We start from the raw sequence: 15,419 nt of genomic DNA on the forward strand, positions 1-15,419 counted from the left end.
GTTTCCTCCATCATAAAAATGTTTATAATGATCAAATAAATGTTCAAAATTATGATTAAACAAACGTTTTTTGGTCTGTTGAAAAAGAATTATCCGTAGTCGTATCTAAACCAAATGCCGCACATATTTGTGTAATTAAAACTTCAACATCGATAACATTTAAATACGGGTTTAATGTCGCAACACAAAGAAAAGCAAATGGGATGCTCATAAAATATTTTAACATTTTTTTCCAACCCCAATCGCGATGGTCTTCGTATTATGCAATTCTATTTGTCAAAATATATAATCGATTTAAATGTGCAGGGCTTGTTGGATAATAAATACCGGATAAAAATGTTGTCGCAATTTTAAAATCATCTATAATATTGTACAATCCTTCAACCATGGCCCAATCAAGATTCCCAATAGAATTTTGCGGGTAATGGTGTTTATAAAATGAAAAAATAATTTTTTTTGTTTTATCAATTTTCAATTATAAAATAAGTCGAATTCTATCGAACGGACATATCGAACCTCGATCCCAAAGCTTTAAATCGCAATATTTTCTATATTCCGCGTTCATTTTCTTACTCTGTGTGAAAATTTGTCGCAATATAAGTCTAAATTTATCTATTACAAGTTTACAAATATTTAAACTGTCTTGAATGGCTAAATTTATTATGTGTGCACAACAACATGTATGAAATAATTTACCGTTTAAAATAGTTGCAAATGACAATTTAACTTTTCCACACATAGATTGTTATTACTAGCATTATCAAATGAAATGCTAATTATTTTAGTAGTTAAATTATAAAATACAAGACATTCTTTAATAATTGAAAATTGACGTGCACCTGAACGTGGCGCACTAAACGGTTCAAACGCGATTACACGTTTGAATATGTGTCACAATTGTGGCTCAATCCAATATGCCGTTATGCATATATAAGAAATCGACAGTCCATATGGTGGCTCGATACATCACACGTTAAAAGAAATGTTGTTAAACAAAAGAGAAAACATTTTTTGCATTTCACCTCCACACATTTTCCACATTTTAATTGCATCATGTCTAAAGGTTTGACGACTTACTGACATGTATCATGGTTGTAGTGTTTTTTGGATCAACTTCGTAATGTGAGGGTTGTCGAAATGTCTGAAAGGCAACCCGACTTGTCGGTTCAACTTGACATTGTGTTGTCATTTGTCGGTTCAACTCGGCATCAAACGACCATATTTGACCTTCAGTGTCAAGTATCGGTTGGCTTAAATCGCTCCTGACCTCAACCCCGGGCACATTTTTTGGTGTGCCGCCTTAAAGTATAATTTTCTTCCGCCGTAAGGAGAACTTGGTACATTTTGCATTATGCCTTTCTTTTCCCATTCGTGAGGATCATCAAGTTGTATGAATTCCAAATCTCGCACTTTCGTCCGTGTTCGGCGAGAACTTGGGTAACTTGTTCTTTGATGCATCATGTTGTTCACCGACCATTTTGTAAGACAAAGAGAGAAAGAAATGAAAATGTGAAGTGGAAGCGAAAAAGGTATACGAGTCAAAGTCACAAAATATAGTGAGAAACCGAGAATTGTGAACGTTTTTTTTTTTGCGTTTTGTAAGTTGGTATGTAAATCCATACTCCATGACACTTATATATAGGGTTTAGAAGGCAAAAAAGACCAAAAAACGGTCATAAACTTGGAAAAAACAGTCATATTAACGGCTATTTTTTTGAAAACCGGGCCCGGTCGGGCCGGTCCCTCGAAGCCCTCCAAAACTGCAACTGGTACCAGTCAGTGGTCCTATAACCGATCCTGGTTCCGGTCCTCCGGCGGTCCCGGGCTGGTTTGCCCATCAATAGATGTAAGTACTTTTTTTGTTCAAAAAATGTTTATGGACTTAATCGTTCAAAATATAAAAGTCCTTTGTCTCTTTTTCAATCATTTTCCATTATTTTACCATATTAACCAGTTGTATAGGTCATAAGAATGTATCTAACAAGTTTTAGAAAGTCCAATGAGTTATTTAACAAATTTTGAAATGTTTAAGGACTTATTTGTTCCAAAAAGTTGTCCAATGACTTAATCATTCCAAACACTAAAGTTCATTGGAGTTTTTAGACTTTTCCCTAAGATAAAATATGTTTTGTCTTTTATCTCATAAATGAATTATGTTATATTCTACGTTACGTTATTTTACATTATCATCTACTTATTTAATTAGTTTTTATTAAATTTAACTTCTTTATCAATTATCAGTTAATTTATTACTATGCATCTAACTTTTTACAGCATATGGTATCTTGTTGTCTTTGTTGTTTAAATGGATGGCTTATTTTTTTTATGCTCAGATGAGTTTAGTTTGCTTGTTTTTGTTCTAATTCTGCTTTGATTTTTCTTGTTATTTATGTTCAATTGAAACTGCTTCAAATAGTGAAATTTGTGGTATATTTTTTGTAAAAGTTGTTGGTTCAGCAAGCTCCATGTCTTTGGATTGGAGTGCCATGAGTTGCCGCAAGCGGCACTTTTCGTTGCTTTGTGTTTCACTTATTTCCTTGCGATGCCACAAGCTGCGGTATCTCAATTTATTTTTACAGTGGACACAATTTTCAATTGGATGCATCAGAAAATATCAGAAACCGTAAGAAACAATGTGTTGCATCATTAACTTGTGGTTTTTTGGTTATTTTATAAAAGAAAATTGAAGGGGGTTAAAAAATAACCCATTTTTCCCAAATGGCTATTTACGATAATAACCCATATTTCCTCGTATGTTTTTTTTTAAATAAAAAGTATAGTTTTGTTGTTGTTTTTAACGGTGGATAGTTTTCTTAAATGAGTTTGGTTTGGACGTGAGTTGTTATTATCGTATTTCCATATTCAAAAGTATGGTTTTGTGTTTTCTGAAAATGGTGGATATGTGAAAGTGTTTTTTTAATTAACCTGGATATCCAATCCGCTATGCGAACTGACTAATTTCAGAGCAACCACCTGCTTTGCAGGTAGCCCACCGCATTTGGACCTATATGGCTACAAGGAGATTTTTGTTCCTTCTTGGATTTAAACCTGGAACCTCCAAACACTTTTGATTTTTGAAGCCAAGCTCAAACCAACCAGGCATTACTCTTGTGAAAGTTGTGGTACAGTGTTGTTGTATTCAATTCTTACATCTTTGTTGCTCCTTTTATAGTATTGTTGATGTTAGTATTGTGTTTGTTCTATTATATTCTTGTAAGCTTCATCAAATTAAAAATGAAAAAGCTTGATATTTTTCATTGTTAGTATAGGTTTTTTTGTTCGGTTTTGTTTTCTCGAATCACTATACATAAAAGTAATTTGTCTAGTATGCACTTGTGCATAAAATGCGCACGTGCAAAATAGGAAACATTTTCAATTACTCTTATGCACATGTGCATGTTGTACGTATGAATGGTTTATTGGGTGTTCCTCAGTTTTCCATTTTTTATGGTTTTCTCCTAAACCTTAGTCATCCGACATTTATCAAATATTAGCCTATTAAATGAATATAGAGAAAAAAAGGGATGTACAAATCAAACATGAAACAGGACTTAGATATGAGGCAAAACAAGAATGGCAAAAAAAACCCATTATTTTACCTAATTCAAGGGAAGGTGGCTGGCCAAATCCAACAAAACTCTAATCATAATAACAAACTCTCCAAAATCTGAATTCTAACTCAAAATGATATGAGATGAGAAGAGCTGCAAATGGTTATATAACTATGCAACTAACTAGACTCCTACCTTCATATAGCACAAAGATAGCCCTAAAACGCACAAATGAAATTTACTACTGACAAAAAATATGAAAAACTACGTGTTTTTTTAGAATAAAGCCAAAAGCTAAACCTGAAAACTGCCATCATCGTCTTTGCATGGCTGCACCAACTGGCTGCTGTGTTTGGGCACTTGCTTGTTCCTCAGGCATATTCATTGCTTGGGTGAAAGCATTCACCACAATAATTACAAGCGGAATAAAGTACATCCACTGAAATAAGATCGAATACATCATAAACAATTAGTTTGCAAATAATCGAATTGAAATGAAAAGCATAGCATTGAGGAAGCGCTTGGTTCATTTCATGGGAAGAGGAATGGAAATGGGAATGAGAATGTTTTTCATGTATATAACATATATACACTTAACCTCCAAGGAGGTTGGGATCTTCTGTTAACACGGGTGGCGCTGGGCCATTGACCCTTTCACCGGAATGATGTTAGGAAATGGAAATGAATTTCATTTCCCCAATTTGTTGAGGAATGTTTCATTACCCAGAAATGACCTCGTTCCATTAATCAAACAAGACAACGGTAATGATTCCCATTTCCATTCCCCAAATCCTATTACCCTCCTCAACCAAGCAACCCCTGAATGTGTTGACTAGACCACTCACATATTTAGCCCAGAAGGGCTTTTCTAGTGGCTTTACACCTTCATCCTCTCCCATCTCACCACTACCGATATCTTCAGAAAACATTGGCCTCCTGTATGAGTTGCAGAAAAACAACTTTCAAACATTAGTATAGAGATTATTAAGCATGACATGTGTTTGTGTAAGTAAGTGTAGCACATTCCCTTTGGAACTAGTATAATCTATGAAACATAACTTTTCGATGAGATGAAAATGAAGACATTGAACAGAAGATGAAAACTTGACCTTGGTGCCTGTTCACTGTACTTTAAGACTGCATGAGAGTTGAAGGACCACTTTGCAGGCTGAAATGTAAACGAAAACGGACATATAAAAGATAATGCTAGATAACTACACATATTTATAAATATACACACGTTCTTCCTGAATAGTTCTTCAATTATGCTCCTAAAAAGCAGTCGAAGAACTGTAACATCCAACTATCCGAGTGCAACGGTCTAATGGCTATCTATAACAGCTCGTCAAACAAAAGATTTTGTAAATTGTCTTCAAGCAGTATGACGTAGGCATAGATGTCATAGTAAGGGCAAAAGTCCAAAATAAGTAATTGCCCAAAATCCCTAAAACTTTGATGTTCTGTTAGCCAACCATAAATGACTAGCGTTTCACTTTCTAGTTAGATTATAAGTGATATCCTAACAAAGTACTCTGATTGTGTATATATCCATGAACATCTCTTAAGGCCATTCAAAGAAAGAAGACCAAAAGATTACCCACCATAAGATATTCTAAGATCATTCAGCCACAAGCAGGATGAAGATGTTGGGAAAGACCCAAAAAAGGTTCAGCTATTGGAAGTCCCTAATGTTTAAGAGTTTGAAGTATCGTGTAAGGACAACCAACAGAGGTCACCTTGTCTCTACATGTTGGTCCACTACTGAAAAAAAATGTAAGGGCCTGTTTGTTTTCAGCTTAATAAGCTTAATGGGACTAAAAGCTTATTTTGTCAGTTATACATGACTGTTTGGTAGTGGCGTAGTATAGAAAGTGGCTTATTCAGTAAGCTTCTAAAAAAGAGCTGTATGCAGAAAGTCAAGTTTTTCTCCAAACCTGCCCCTCCAAATTAAAAAACATGCTCCTTCCATCTATGAATAAACCCTCCCAAACAAAAACCTTCACAACGTATACCGACAGATTAATCAACACAGACAGCTTTATCTATTTAATGAAAACCAATCAAACAGCTTGTGCAAACTTACAAGTCTCAATTGCCGGTGATATCCACAAGCCCAAGGAGAACCGTAATTAACAGCCAAAATATTGACACCTTCCTACCATAATAAAGAATCATCGTCATTCAGTATATGGAGAAAGAGGAAGATCATGAAGTAGTTTTCAACAATTTGACTTGGCAGGTGATCACATCAACTATTGAGAGAGTAACAATAGACATAAGATCACATCATAAGGTAGAGGAAATTCAGATCGTTTACACTCAACTATTGAGGGATAACAACATAAATAAGATCACATCAAAAGGTTCTACTGAGCAGATAAGTGTTTTATATAAGTTCCAAAAAGTGGGTTGTGTAGATGCATTTGATTCATCTTTTAATCATATGCTCTTAATCATTGAAAACTACCATGAAACAACCCATAATTTGCATAGTAGTTCAGATGAAATTGGCATACTACAATGTGAAAACCATATGCATATCAGATACATGAAGCATATGAATGAATTCATGAAGATATGGGATACACAGAAATAGCATTGTAAGGGAACAACACACTATTTTCTCGACTATGCAACTTTTGGAGAGAGAGAGGAGACAAAAATATTATGGCGTTTATAACTTATAGAAGCATAGAATAGGGTGTCAAGAAGAGCATGTGGCATGATCTTGAGACCAAGAAAGTCACTAAAAGTATGTTAATATGATAAGCAATCATGTAGTAACTGAGCGTGAAAACATGTTGGGAATAAGGCATGTGTCTTTCCTATTACCGTAGTCTGATACCAAGGATTAGGAAGGATATTATTTGCTATTTGGGATCACTATTAAAAAGAATGATGAAATTATTGATGATGATGTTCAACATAGGATAGATGATAGAATTAGATTACGCTTTAGCATTTTACATCAAACAAAGATCGGCGCAAGTATACACTTGTCTCAGCAGTCGATTAGCAAGTAATATGAAGGTAAGAACCAGTATCGAATCTACAAGGACGTAACAAAACAGATTTTCATTCAGAAGACATTGTAATAACAATCTAAAATTGATAAGAGGAAAAATTCATTGATTGCAATGACTCTGTTCTTTCAAATTAATCCAAAAAAATAGACCGTTACAACAGAAAATAACTGAAAGTGAAATCTTAATTACCGAATAACATAATAAGTAATGTGCAGAGTGTTGCACAATTCATAATAGAAGATGCACGTACATTAAAAAAATCAAGTTGGCATAATCAAATAGCTAACTATCATTCAGTAACTGAAAACCAACGAAATGTAGATAGAAAATAAATAATTGCTAATAATGATGAACAAGCGGATGTATAACTTTTACTTTTAGGGGTTGACATTTTTCTCTGATTACTGGAAAGAAGAATTACCATGTGTATGATAAAATTCTCATCCAAGCCATCATTTGGGAGACACCTCTGAAAGTAAATAGAAACATCAGTCAACCCAGTAGAGCAATTAGCATTACAAAAAAAATGTGTCACAACAAGTACGAATCTGAAAGAGAAGCTACCATTTGACCAACTGACAGACAATCATATATACCGTATTATAGACATATGAATGTATCAACATAGATAAACCTCATTACATTTAAAAAGAAGCATATAAATAAATAAAAGAAATGACATAAGCAATAAAGCAAATCAATTAACAGTTGGGTCTTTGTTCCAATTAATCACTAAAAAATGTTGCTTTAACACGATTTTTTCTTAAATGGGAACATTAAAATGTTACCGAAATAAAGAGGATGAATTCCTTGTAGGAGGGTTAACAAATATGAAGTTTGACTCTTTTTTAAATGTGAGGGTGAGTTTGGGTTTACCATGGCCCTAAGGTGGTCGTGCCTATACATATGCATATATACGCCATATGTATGTGAGAAAACATAAAAGTTATAGGAACTTGTTGTGGAAAAAGAAAAGAGTATTGGAATCTACACATGGATTATCTTTTTAGAACCGTATGAACAATGTTCTCTTTATCCCTCCAGCCTAGAAGGAAAGATCCTGCTTTTACTATGATGAAAAATTTTCAATTTTTATCGCTTTTATAGTTAGAATTAATTGGTTGTACCTACCCAATAATCTAATATGAATGATTCACTATTGACTCGGTTTTCGGTTTTTGGGTCATAATCATTATGTAGGAGAGATGGCCGAGTGGTTGAAGGCGTAGCATTGGAACTGCTATGTAGGCTTTTGCTTACCGAGGGTTCGAATCCCTCTCTTTCCGTACCTTCACCTAATTCACCGATCTTACTAACCACAATAGATCAAATAGCAATGGATACGACTATTCCAAGAGTTATACCTTTCTTTGATATGGATTCTCTATTTCTTTGGTATGGAAGTTATGCATGAATGTAATGCTCATAATTTCCCTCTAGACTTAGCTGCTATCGAAGCTCCATCTACAAATGGATAAGACTTTGGTCTGATTGTATAGGAGTTTTTGAACTAAAAAAGGAGCAATAGCTTCCCTCTTGTTTTATCAAGCGGGCGTTATTGCTCCTTTTTTTATTTAGTAGTATTTACCTTACATAGTTTCTTTAAAAATAACATATCAAAAAGCACATGTGCAACTTGGTATCATGCGAGAGTTTCACTTCCACTAACGACAACACCTATCCATTAATAGATACATAATGTTGTTTGATTATTCTATTCCAATCAATATAAGACAGTGAGTCTGTTGCATCCAGAATTTTAACACTTATTCAGTTCATCCCCATTCAGTCTAGATTCTGTTTGAGAGTACTCTCACCCGGTTGTTCTTCTCCTAACTCTCCACCTGATGTGTTGTTGCTGACTTGCTATTGATAGTTGACCAACATGCTATTCATTTTGGCTAACAAATGTAAGAGAAAAAAATATAAATTAATGTCTATTTTCAAACTTACCGCCTTTACTGAGGAGATAACATAATCCCTGCCAGGAGGATTTAATACGTCTGATGGTACCCTTATCGTGTAGAAGTCATCATTTTCTAGTAGTTTCTGCAGCAACCAAACATCAAGCAGAAGATAACTCATAAAACTAGTAAAGCACAAACAAAAAAGGGCACAAGATGAGATATTGATGAAGAATTACTTTGAACTTCTCCTGCTCTATTGTGCTAAGATCGTTCCTTGTGAATCTAAGCTTTGTAAGAGTTCCCTTTAGGCAAAAGATGTCAACCAGAAAGAAACTTGTCAAATTAATAGCTTTCTAAGCATAACAAAAGTAGTGTCCCAAAGAACAAAAGCATAAATGTACTGAATATATGAGCATGCCAAGTTTCAAGTCATAACAAAGAGTATAGGGTAATGGGTTATCATCATAAAATAACCAAATGGGGGAAAGGTTGACTTTTTAGCCACCTCCAAAGTTTCTCTCACGAAATAGCCAAGAAACCACAAGTCAATGCCGCAAGGCACTTCTCGTTGCAGTTTCTGACATTTTCTGACGCACACAGATGAAAAGTGAGCCCACGCAAAAATAAATTGAGAAACCGCAGCTTGCGGCACTGCAAGAAAAAGTATCTTGCGGTTTCTTGGCTATTTTGTGAGAAAAATAAAATGGTGGCTATAATATAAAATTTTTCCCATGAGGTGGCCATTTAAGATGATAACCCACAAACAAAGTGATAATCTAAAAGGAGAGTATAAAAAGACAAGTGTTCAATGGTAGGGCCTGATCTTTGAGGATGGCATCAGTTTGTGATGACTGATGACTCATGAGTTAATTTCTAGCAAGCTTTATAGATGATATGCTTACCTGTTAGTCTGTTACCTTCTTTTGCAATTTTACATTCTTTTCCTTGGTTTTTTTAATGTTTAATAAAAGGTCAAGCAAAATTTTACAACTCTTTCCTGATTAATTTCATAGTTATCTAGTTACTATTCAACCTATGCTCATGATAGACCAACTTTTCTACTACCATATCAACCAAAAAAATAGATGTTTGATGAGAATGTGAAACTATATGATTGTTATATTGTTATTGATTTCTTGACGTTTAGACATCAAAATAATATTACAAATTTCTTAAACATTAATGATTCAAGCAAAGGCTCATTTATTTTGGTACAATGCTAGTATAAACTTGAATGAAAATATTACGTTTGACTTGGTTCTTCATAACACGGGAATCATATGTTGAATTATCAAAATTTCGTAAGAGTAGTCCAAGATTCGTATATAATTAGTCCCACTCCATACGAAGTCAAATAATGCGCAGACCGACAAAGTGGATTTGCATCCTATTGCTCAGCACAAAACATATATGAATTAATTTATCTCCAACTGGAATCAAATAAGTTTAATCACAAAATTCCGGGAGGACATACGCAATGTTTCCAGATTTTTGGAGTTAAGCCCCCTCCAAAGGAATCTCAATTTCTTACACAGACACACCAGCCCACAAAAGCCCCGAATAGTCGCTCACTGTTATTTGCATTCATCATTTTTTTCAAGTGGTAATACAATGGAACCACATAATTCACAGATACTTTAAGCTAACAACAATAAACCAGTGTTTTTCTTCCACGGAAATTACCAATAATCCATTAATCTCATTTTTCAGTTAATACAAAGATCCAAACTCGAAGAGGGTGGTGTTAATTAATTATAATATGAAGGTTCATTGTGAGGTCAGGCAGACTGAATTCTACTTACAATTTCATATGAACTATTTGAATTTCAAAGAATAATCAAAGATACAATATATACATTGATCAGCAAAATCCAACAAAAACTGCAACAATACTCTTTGGAACATTTTATGGCTTCCTTAGTTCCTTTGCCAATAGATAATTTGGAGTACAAATTTTATAAAGGGGAACTGTATATCAGATGGACCTAGAGTTTTTATTTGTTTGCCAAATATGGTTGTTGCCATTTTCACAGTACCTATGGATTTCCATGAAATTTAAGAGGTGTTTGGTTTGACGAAATTTCAAAGAAAATTATATGAGCATCAAAAATTTAAGAAAATTTCAAGAGGTGTTGCAAAACCCAAATTCGCCACCATACTCCTAATCATCCAATCAAACAACAATATGAGCATCAAAAATACAACTTGACTTACATGTCCCCCATAAGTCTTGAGGCGAGCAGTGAAAGTGCCGGCGGTAGAGAAATCGTCGGAATCTCCAAATGCGTGTTCTAGAGCGAACTGAACTCTAGAATCCGAATTAGAATCTGCAGACCTCTTCCGAATGGGTTTTGGAGGAGAATGTGAACGAGAAGGAATCGAAGGCGACGATGATGATATCGAAAGGTCGAGTTCAGGGGAAGGGCGCTTTCCTAGACCAAATTGTTCATCGTCCACAAGAAGCTCGTCGGATTGAAAAGCCGAAAACAATGAAAACAAGAGTGTGAATGACAGTAGCAGCAAGGCTACGGTAGGTTTCATGGCGGAAACCAGACTGTTTACATGAAAAAAAAGAGGTTACGGTTCACTATATATATACATGTTGGATCCAACGGATTTGGCGGAACGGATTCCATCGTGAATTTTCATAAACCCGGTTCAATTTTTTGTGATTGCAGCGACCTTCATCATTCAATATTTTTAAATTTTGTTATTTTCGTTATAAATAAGTGTGATATCGTCTAAAAGATATGAAGATACAGATATAGATTGATATATTATAGTGAACTAGAATTAAAATATTTCGTAATTATCTATTTATAACTCATTTCTCTAAAAGGCTTATCATTAATGAGAATTACGTATTCATTATTGTTGTTCTCTTTTAGTTATTCTATAACATGTTATCAGCATGTAAGCTCTAGTATTTATTGTTCACCATTGTCAAACGGTTGTTTTGTTCGTTGCCCGACTCTCTTTTAGTTATTCTATAACATGTTATCAGCATGTAAGCTCTAGTATTTATTGTTCACCGTTGTCAAACGGTTGTTTTGTTTGTTGCCCGACTCTATTAAGTGGCTTGCTTTCTTGTACTTCAATCCAAGTAAGCTTTTGTATGTCTACTTTTTTATACGTAAGTATTTTAAGATTATGTTAAAAGTTAATATGGTTTATGATTTGATTTATATAATATTTTGCTATATTTTCATCATTAATATTTATTAATACGGTAATAATTATTTTTATTTAATATTTATTAGTAATTAATATTTATTTATTATCAATAGTGATAAATAATTATCAATATTAATGAAGATTATAACTGAAAAAAGTCAAAATAAGCTCCCAAAATGTTACTTCAAATAATGTTTAAATAAGTTAGCTTATGATTATCCAAACATGTATCCAACAAATAAATTAGCTTATTAGTTTTAACAAACAATGCCTAAATAGAATTAATGATATTTTTTAAGAATAATTTGTTTTGCACAAATTTTGATTATGCTTCGTCGATTTCCATTAAAAACTAGAGGGAATATTCTTATTAAGTCTGTGATTGTGAACACATTTTTAATCACTAGAAGAATACTCGCGTAATGCAACGAGATACGTCTCGATTTTAATGTTCTATTTTATTATTTGTCTGTGTCGATATTATAATACGATTTTATGTGTTTTTAATAAAACAATAATGATTTTATTTTTGAATGAAATATAAATTTGAAAAAAAAAATATCAATGTTAATATCAAATAAACTATTTAAAAGTTCTCGTTTTTATGTACTTTCTTTAATTTTTTTAATATAATTTAATTTAAGTTTAATAACAAAATAATTTATTTTTGGTTTAATAATGTAACATTTTATAAAGATAATAATTAAGTATTCTGTTAGAACTCAATGATTATCTTAATTATATTTTAGATTTTTTATATTTAAAATGAGATGTTTATCATGTATTTAATTTTGTTTATCTGCAGTTAGTTAAACGAATTCATATATGAAACTTTAATAAGTTGTACTTATGCATAATCTACTTGCAATCTTGAGTTTTAAGTATCATGCATTAATAAACAGTATTTTACGCATAAAAAATGGTTTTTAAGAGTTTTTGTCAAATGTTTTATAATATACTATAGATATATATAAGATCATTTCTACCTAACAATTTTAAGTAAGTTCTTTGATATTCTTAGTTTCTCTCTGAATTTAGGCTTACATTTGGTACATGAAAACGAATCATATTATTTATCATGCTTCGAATCATGTCATTTTTATATTATAAGAAATTTTTGCCAAATAATGGAGATCTTTAGTGATACAGATAAATATCAGAGTAAGGGGCCGTTTACCGAACTCTTATCTAGGTAAGCGCTTACCAAGTAACATTACCTCATCGGATAAATATGGTAAGGACCAAGAATCTTACCCGATAAGAGCGAGACGAGAACCAAGAGTCTTACCACGGTAAGTGCTTACCGGGTAAATTATTGCATACCATGTCGTTTTGTGGACTAAAATCTTACCCCGATAAGTAAATAATAGTGTTAAATTCTAACGGTAAACATTTACCGGATAAATGTTTAGTAAACGGCCCCTAAATTACATAAATCGTAAATGTGTTCTTTTTCAACTCAAACTTTTTCCATTTATAGGAAAGAAATTACATCACTCATGGATGGGGTTACTTATCCTAGTAGGCTTTAAGTTTTTCATTAAGGACAATACCTAATTTGTCCTTATTTTTATTTTGTATATCCTACTTTTAAAACATCTGTTTTGATATTTAAGATGTAAATTTTCAAACATTTAAGTACCTAGGTGACCTTTTTAACCATTAATCGGTTAACATATTGATATGACAAATTATATAGACATACAACTATATATATCATTTGTTGATGTGGCAATATGATATGGACTTTTAATATAAAATTAATTTTAAAAAATCGAATACTTTATTAGAATTTATTTTAATTTGTATTCCAAACAAACAATAAAATACACAAAGTAAGGTGTATTTTGGTACTTTTACAAATTTTCTTTAATTTCCTATAAAAAGTAAAAATAAATAAATCATTATATTATTAAAGGACCCCACTGATCTCGCCATCTTATCTTTCTCCCCCACCCATGTTGCCTCCCTCTCGATCTCGTCGTCCCACAATCTTAATCCCGGTCAACCCCAAGCAACATCATCCGACAATGCTTCACCAAGCAAATATAATATAAAAATAAAGATGTGAACAATGACCACCACCAACATTCACAAACTTAAACGATGAAGGTGTGAATATAAGATGAAGATGAAGAGATGCTCCTCGAGTTCAGATTTTTTCTTACACTTTTCACTATAAAATCAGGGCTGACCCTGGGCATGGACGACATGGGCCATCGCCCAGGCATCATCAGCCCAAGGGACATCATCCTAGGCCCTGTCCGCTATATTATAGTCCTCTCCTCGGCTCTAGTCTCGCCTCATCGGTCTAGATCCAATCTCCCCTAATCGACGGCTAATCTCCAAACTCCAGTCTAAGTGTCCGACGCCCGTCCTCGTCTTCCTCGTCCCTCTGGCTCTCCATCTTCGGTCTTCCCCTTCCCTAATCGTCACTCCCTCTCAGTCTCAAGTATTCTTCGGTCATCCCCTTTCCTAATTGGAACTTTGAATTGAAATATTTCTGGTTGAGTGTTTGTCTTTTGCAAAGTAATAGGCTAACCAGTAACCTTTAGAACTTACCATTTCTCGATGTAAAACCATATCGGTAGAATGGTAGGTAATTCAAGATAATGCTTCAAATTGGTCATGTCGTCCTGATTTTTCTCCCTATGGAACTGATTAGAATGCAAAGTATTAACCGATGATTCATGGTTGGTTTCTAGAATTCTAGTTGTTTGATAGAAGACAAGGGATTAAAGGATTATGAAACAGGTTGCATCATATTCAATTGTTCATGTAAGTGTAAAAATTGAAATTAACCTTATGGAATGTGAGTCCATTTGTAAGTGTGAAACTGAATGGATCATGCAAGAACAGCTGAAATAAATTGCATCATGTTCCATTAAGTATAAAAGAAAACAGGTTGCAATATTGCATCATGTAGTGATGAAATTCTATATCAAAAACTGATTACAGTTTAGGTATAATTATAACATCTACTAATACAGTCTAGCAACTTTTATGCTATCAATAATGTTCTTACGATCTTAGTATGATAGTATTTTACATCTGCCCATAACCTGCAAGTTTTTTGAGCATCGAAAGTAAGTTTTTAGCAAATGTTGACTATGATAGATAAATTGAAGATTTTGCTTCACGAAGTGCACATAGACACTTTTTTTTATGATGATTTGGGGTTTTGGTTTATGTCGCCTGTTATAACTTTTTTTTTCTCCTATAATAACCGGCGTGGAGATGAGCCGGCTAACTTGGCTAGATTGCAAACCCCTTAAAGATTTGTGTCTTCTTGAGTCCTTGGTTTTATTGGAGTAGGGACATCTTTTTGGCTTTCCGCACAAGACATCCAAAATCATTGGATCGACCTCGATAATAACTTCCCTTCTCACATGATTATTCATCTTGATCTAGGGACTGAAAATGTAAATATAAAAACCATTCATATAAAAGTGTATATTAATGGGGAGTGCTAATGGCACCCCCAAATAGGGGGTGTTGAATGCCTCAGGAAATGTAATTGATGTAAGTCCATCATATGTCAATGTCAAATAATAATATATTATATTTTATTATTATATATATATACATACATACACATATATATATACTAGAAGAGTATTTGCGCAATGCAGCGAGACACATCTTGATTTTAATGTTCTATTTTATTCTTTGTCTCTATCGATGTTATAATACGATTTTATGCGTTTTAAAGAAAACAATAATGATTTTATTTTTGAATAAAATATAAATTTGAAGATATC

General features: G+C 33.3%; 1 protein-coding gene and 1 non-coding gene across 2 annotated transcripts; one reads left to right on the plus strand and one right to left on the minus strand.

Annotated features, from left to right (window-relative positions):
• Window positions 1-3,844: 3,844 nt before the first annotated feature.
• On the minus strand, window positions 3,845-11,040 carry LOC112525186 (ER membrane protein complex subunit 10-like). Its single transcript, XM_025135195.1, has 8 exons — window positions 10,699-11,040; window positions 8,721-8,786; window positions 8,531-8,626; window positions 6,999-7,046; window positions 5,635-5,706; window positions 4,661-4,719; window positions 4,397-4,487; window positions 3,845-3,990 (listed from the first exon to the last, which is right to left on the minus strand). Exons 1-8 carry the CDS (start codon window positions 11,023-11,025, stop codon window positions 3,865-3,867), a joined length of 885 nt encoding a protein of 294 aa, XP_024990963.1. The 5' UTR covers window positions 11,026-11,040; the 3' UTR covers window positions 3,845-3,864.
• Window positions 7,777-7,863, plus strand: TRNAS-GGA. Its single transcript has one exon. It is a non-coding gene; the product is annotated as a tRNA-Ser (tRNA).
• Window positions 11,041-15,419: the final 4,379 nt, after the last annotated feature.

The sequence above is a fragment of the Cynara cardunculus genome, assembly GCF_001531365.2.
Source record: "Cynara cardunculus var. scolymus isolate 2C chromosome LG 1, CcrdV1, whole genome shotgun sequence".
Taxonomy (NCBI): Eukaryota; Viridiplantae; Streptophyta; class Magnoliopsida; order Asterales; family Asteraceae; genus Cynara; species Cynara cardunculus.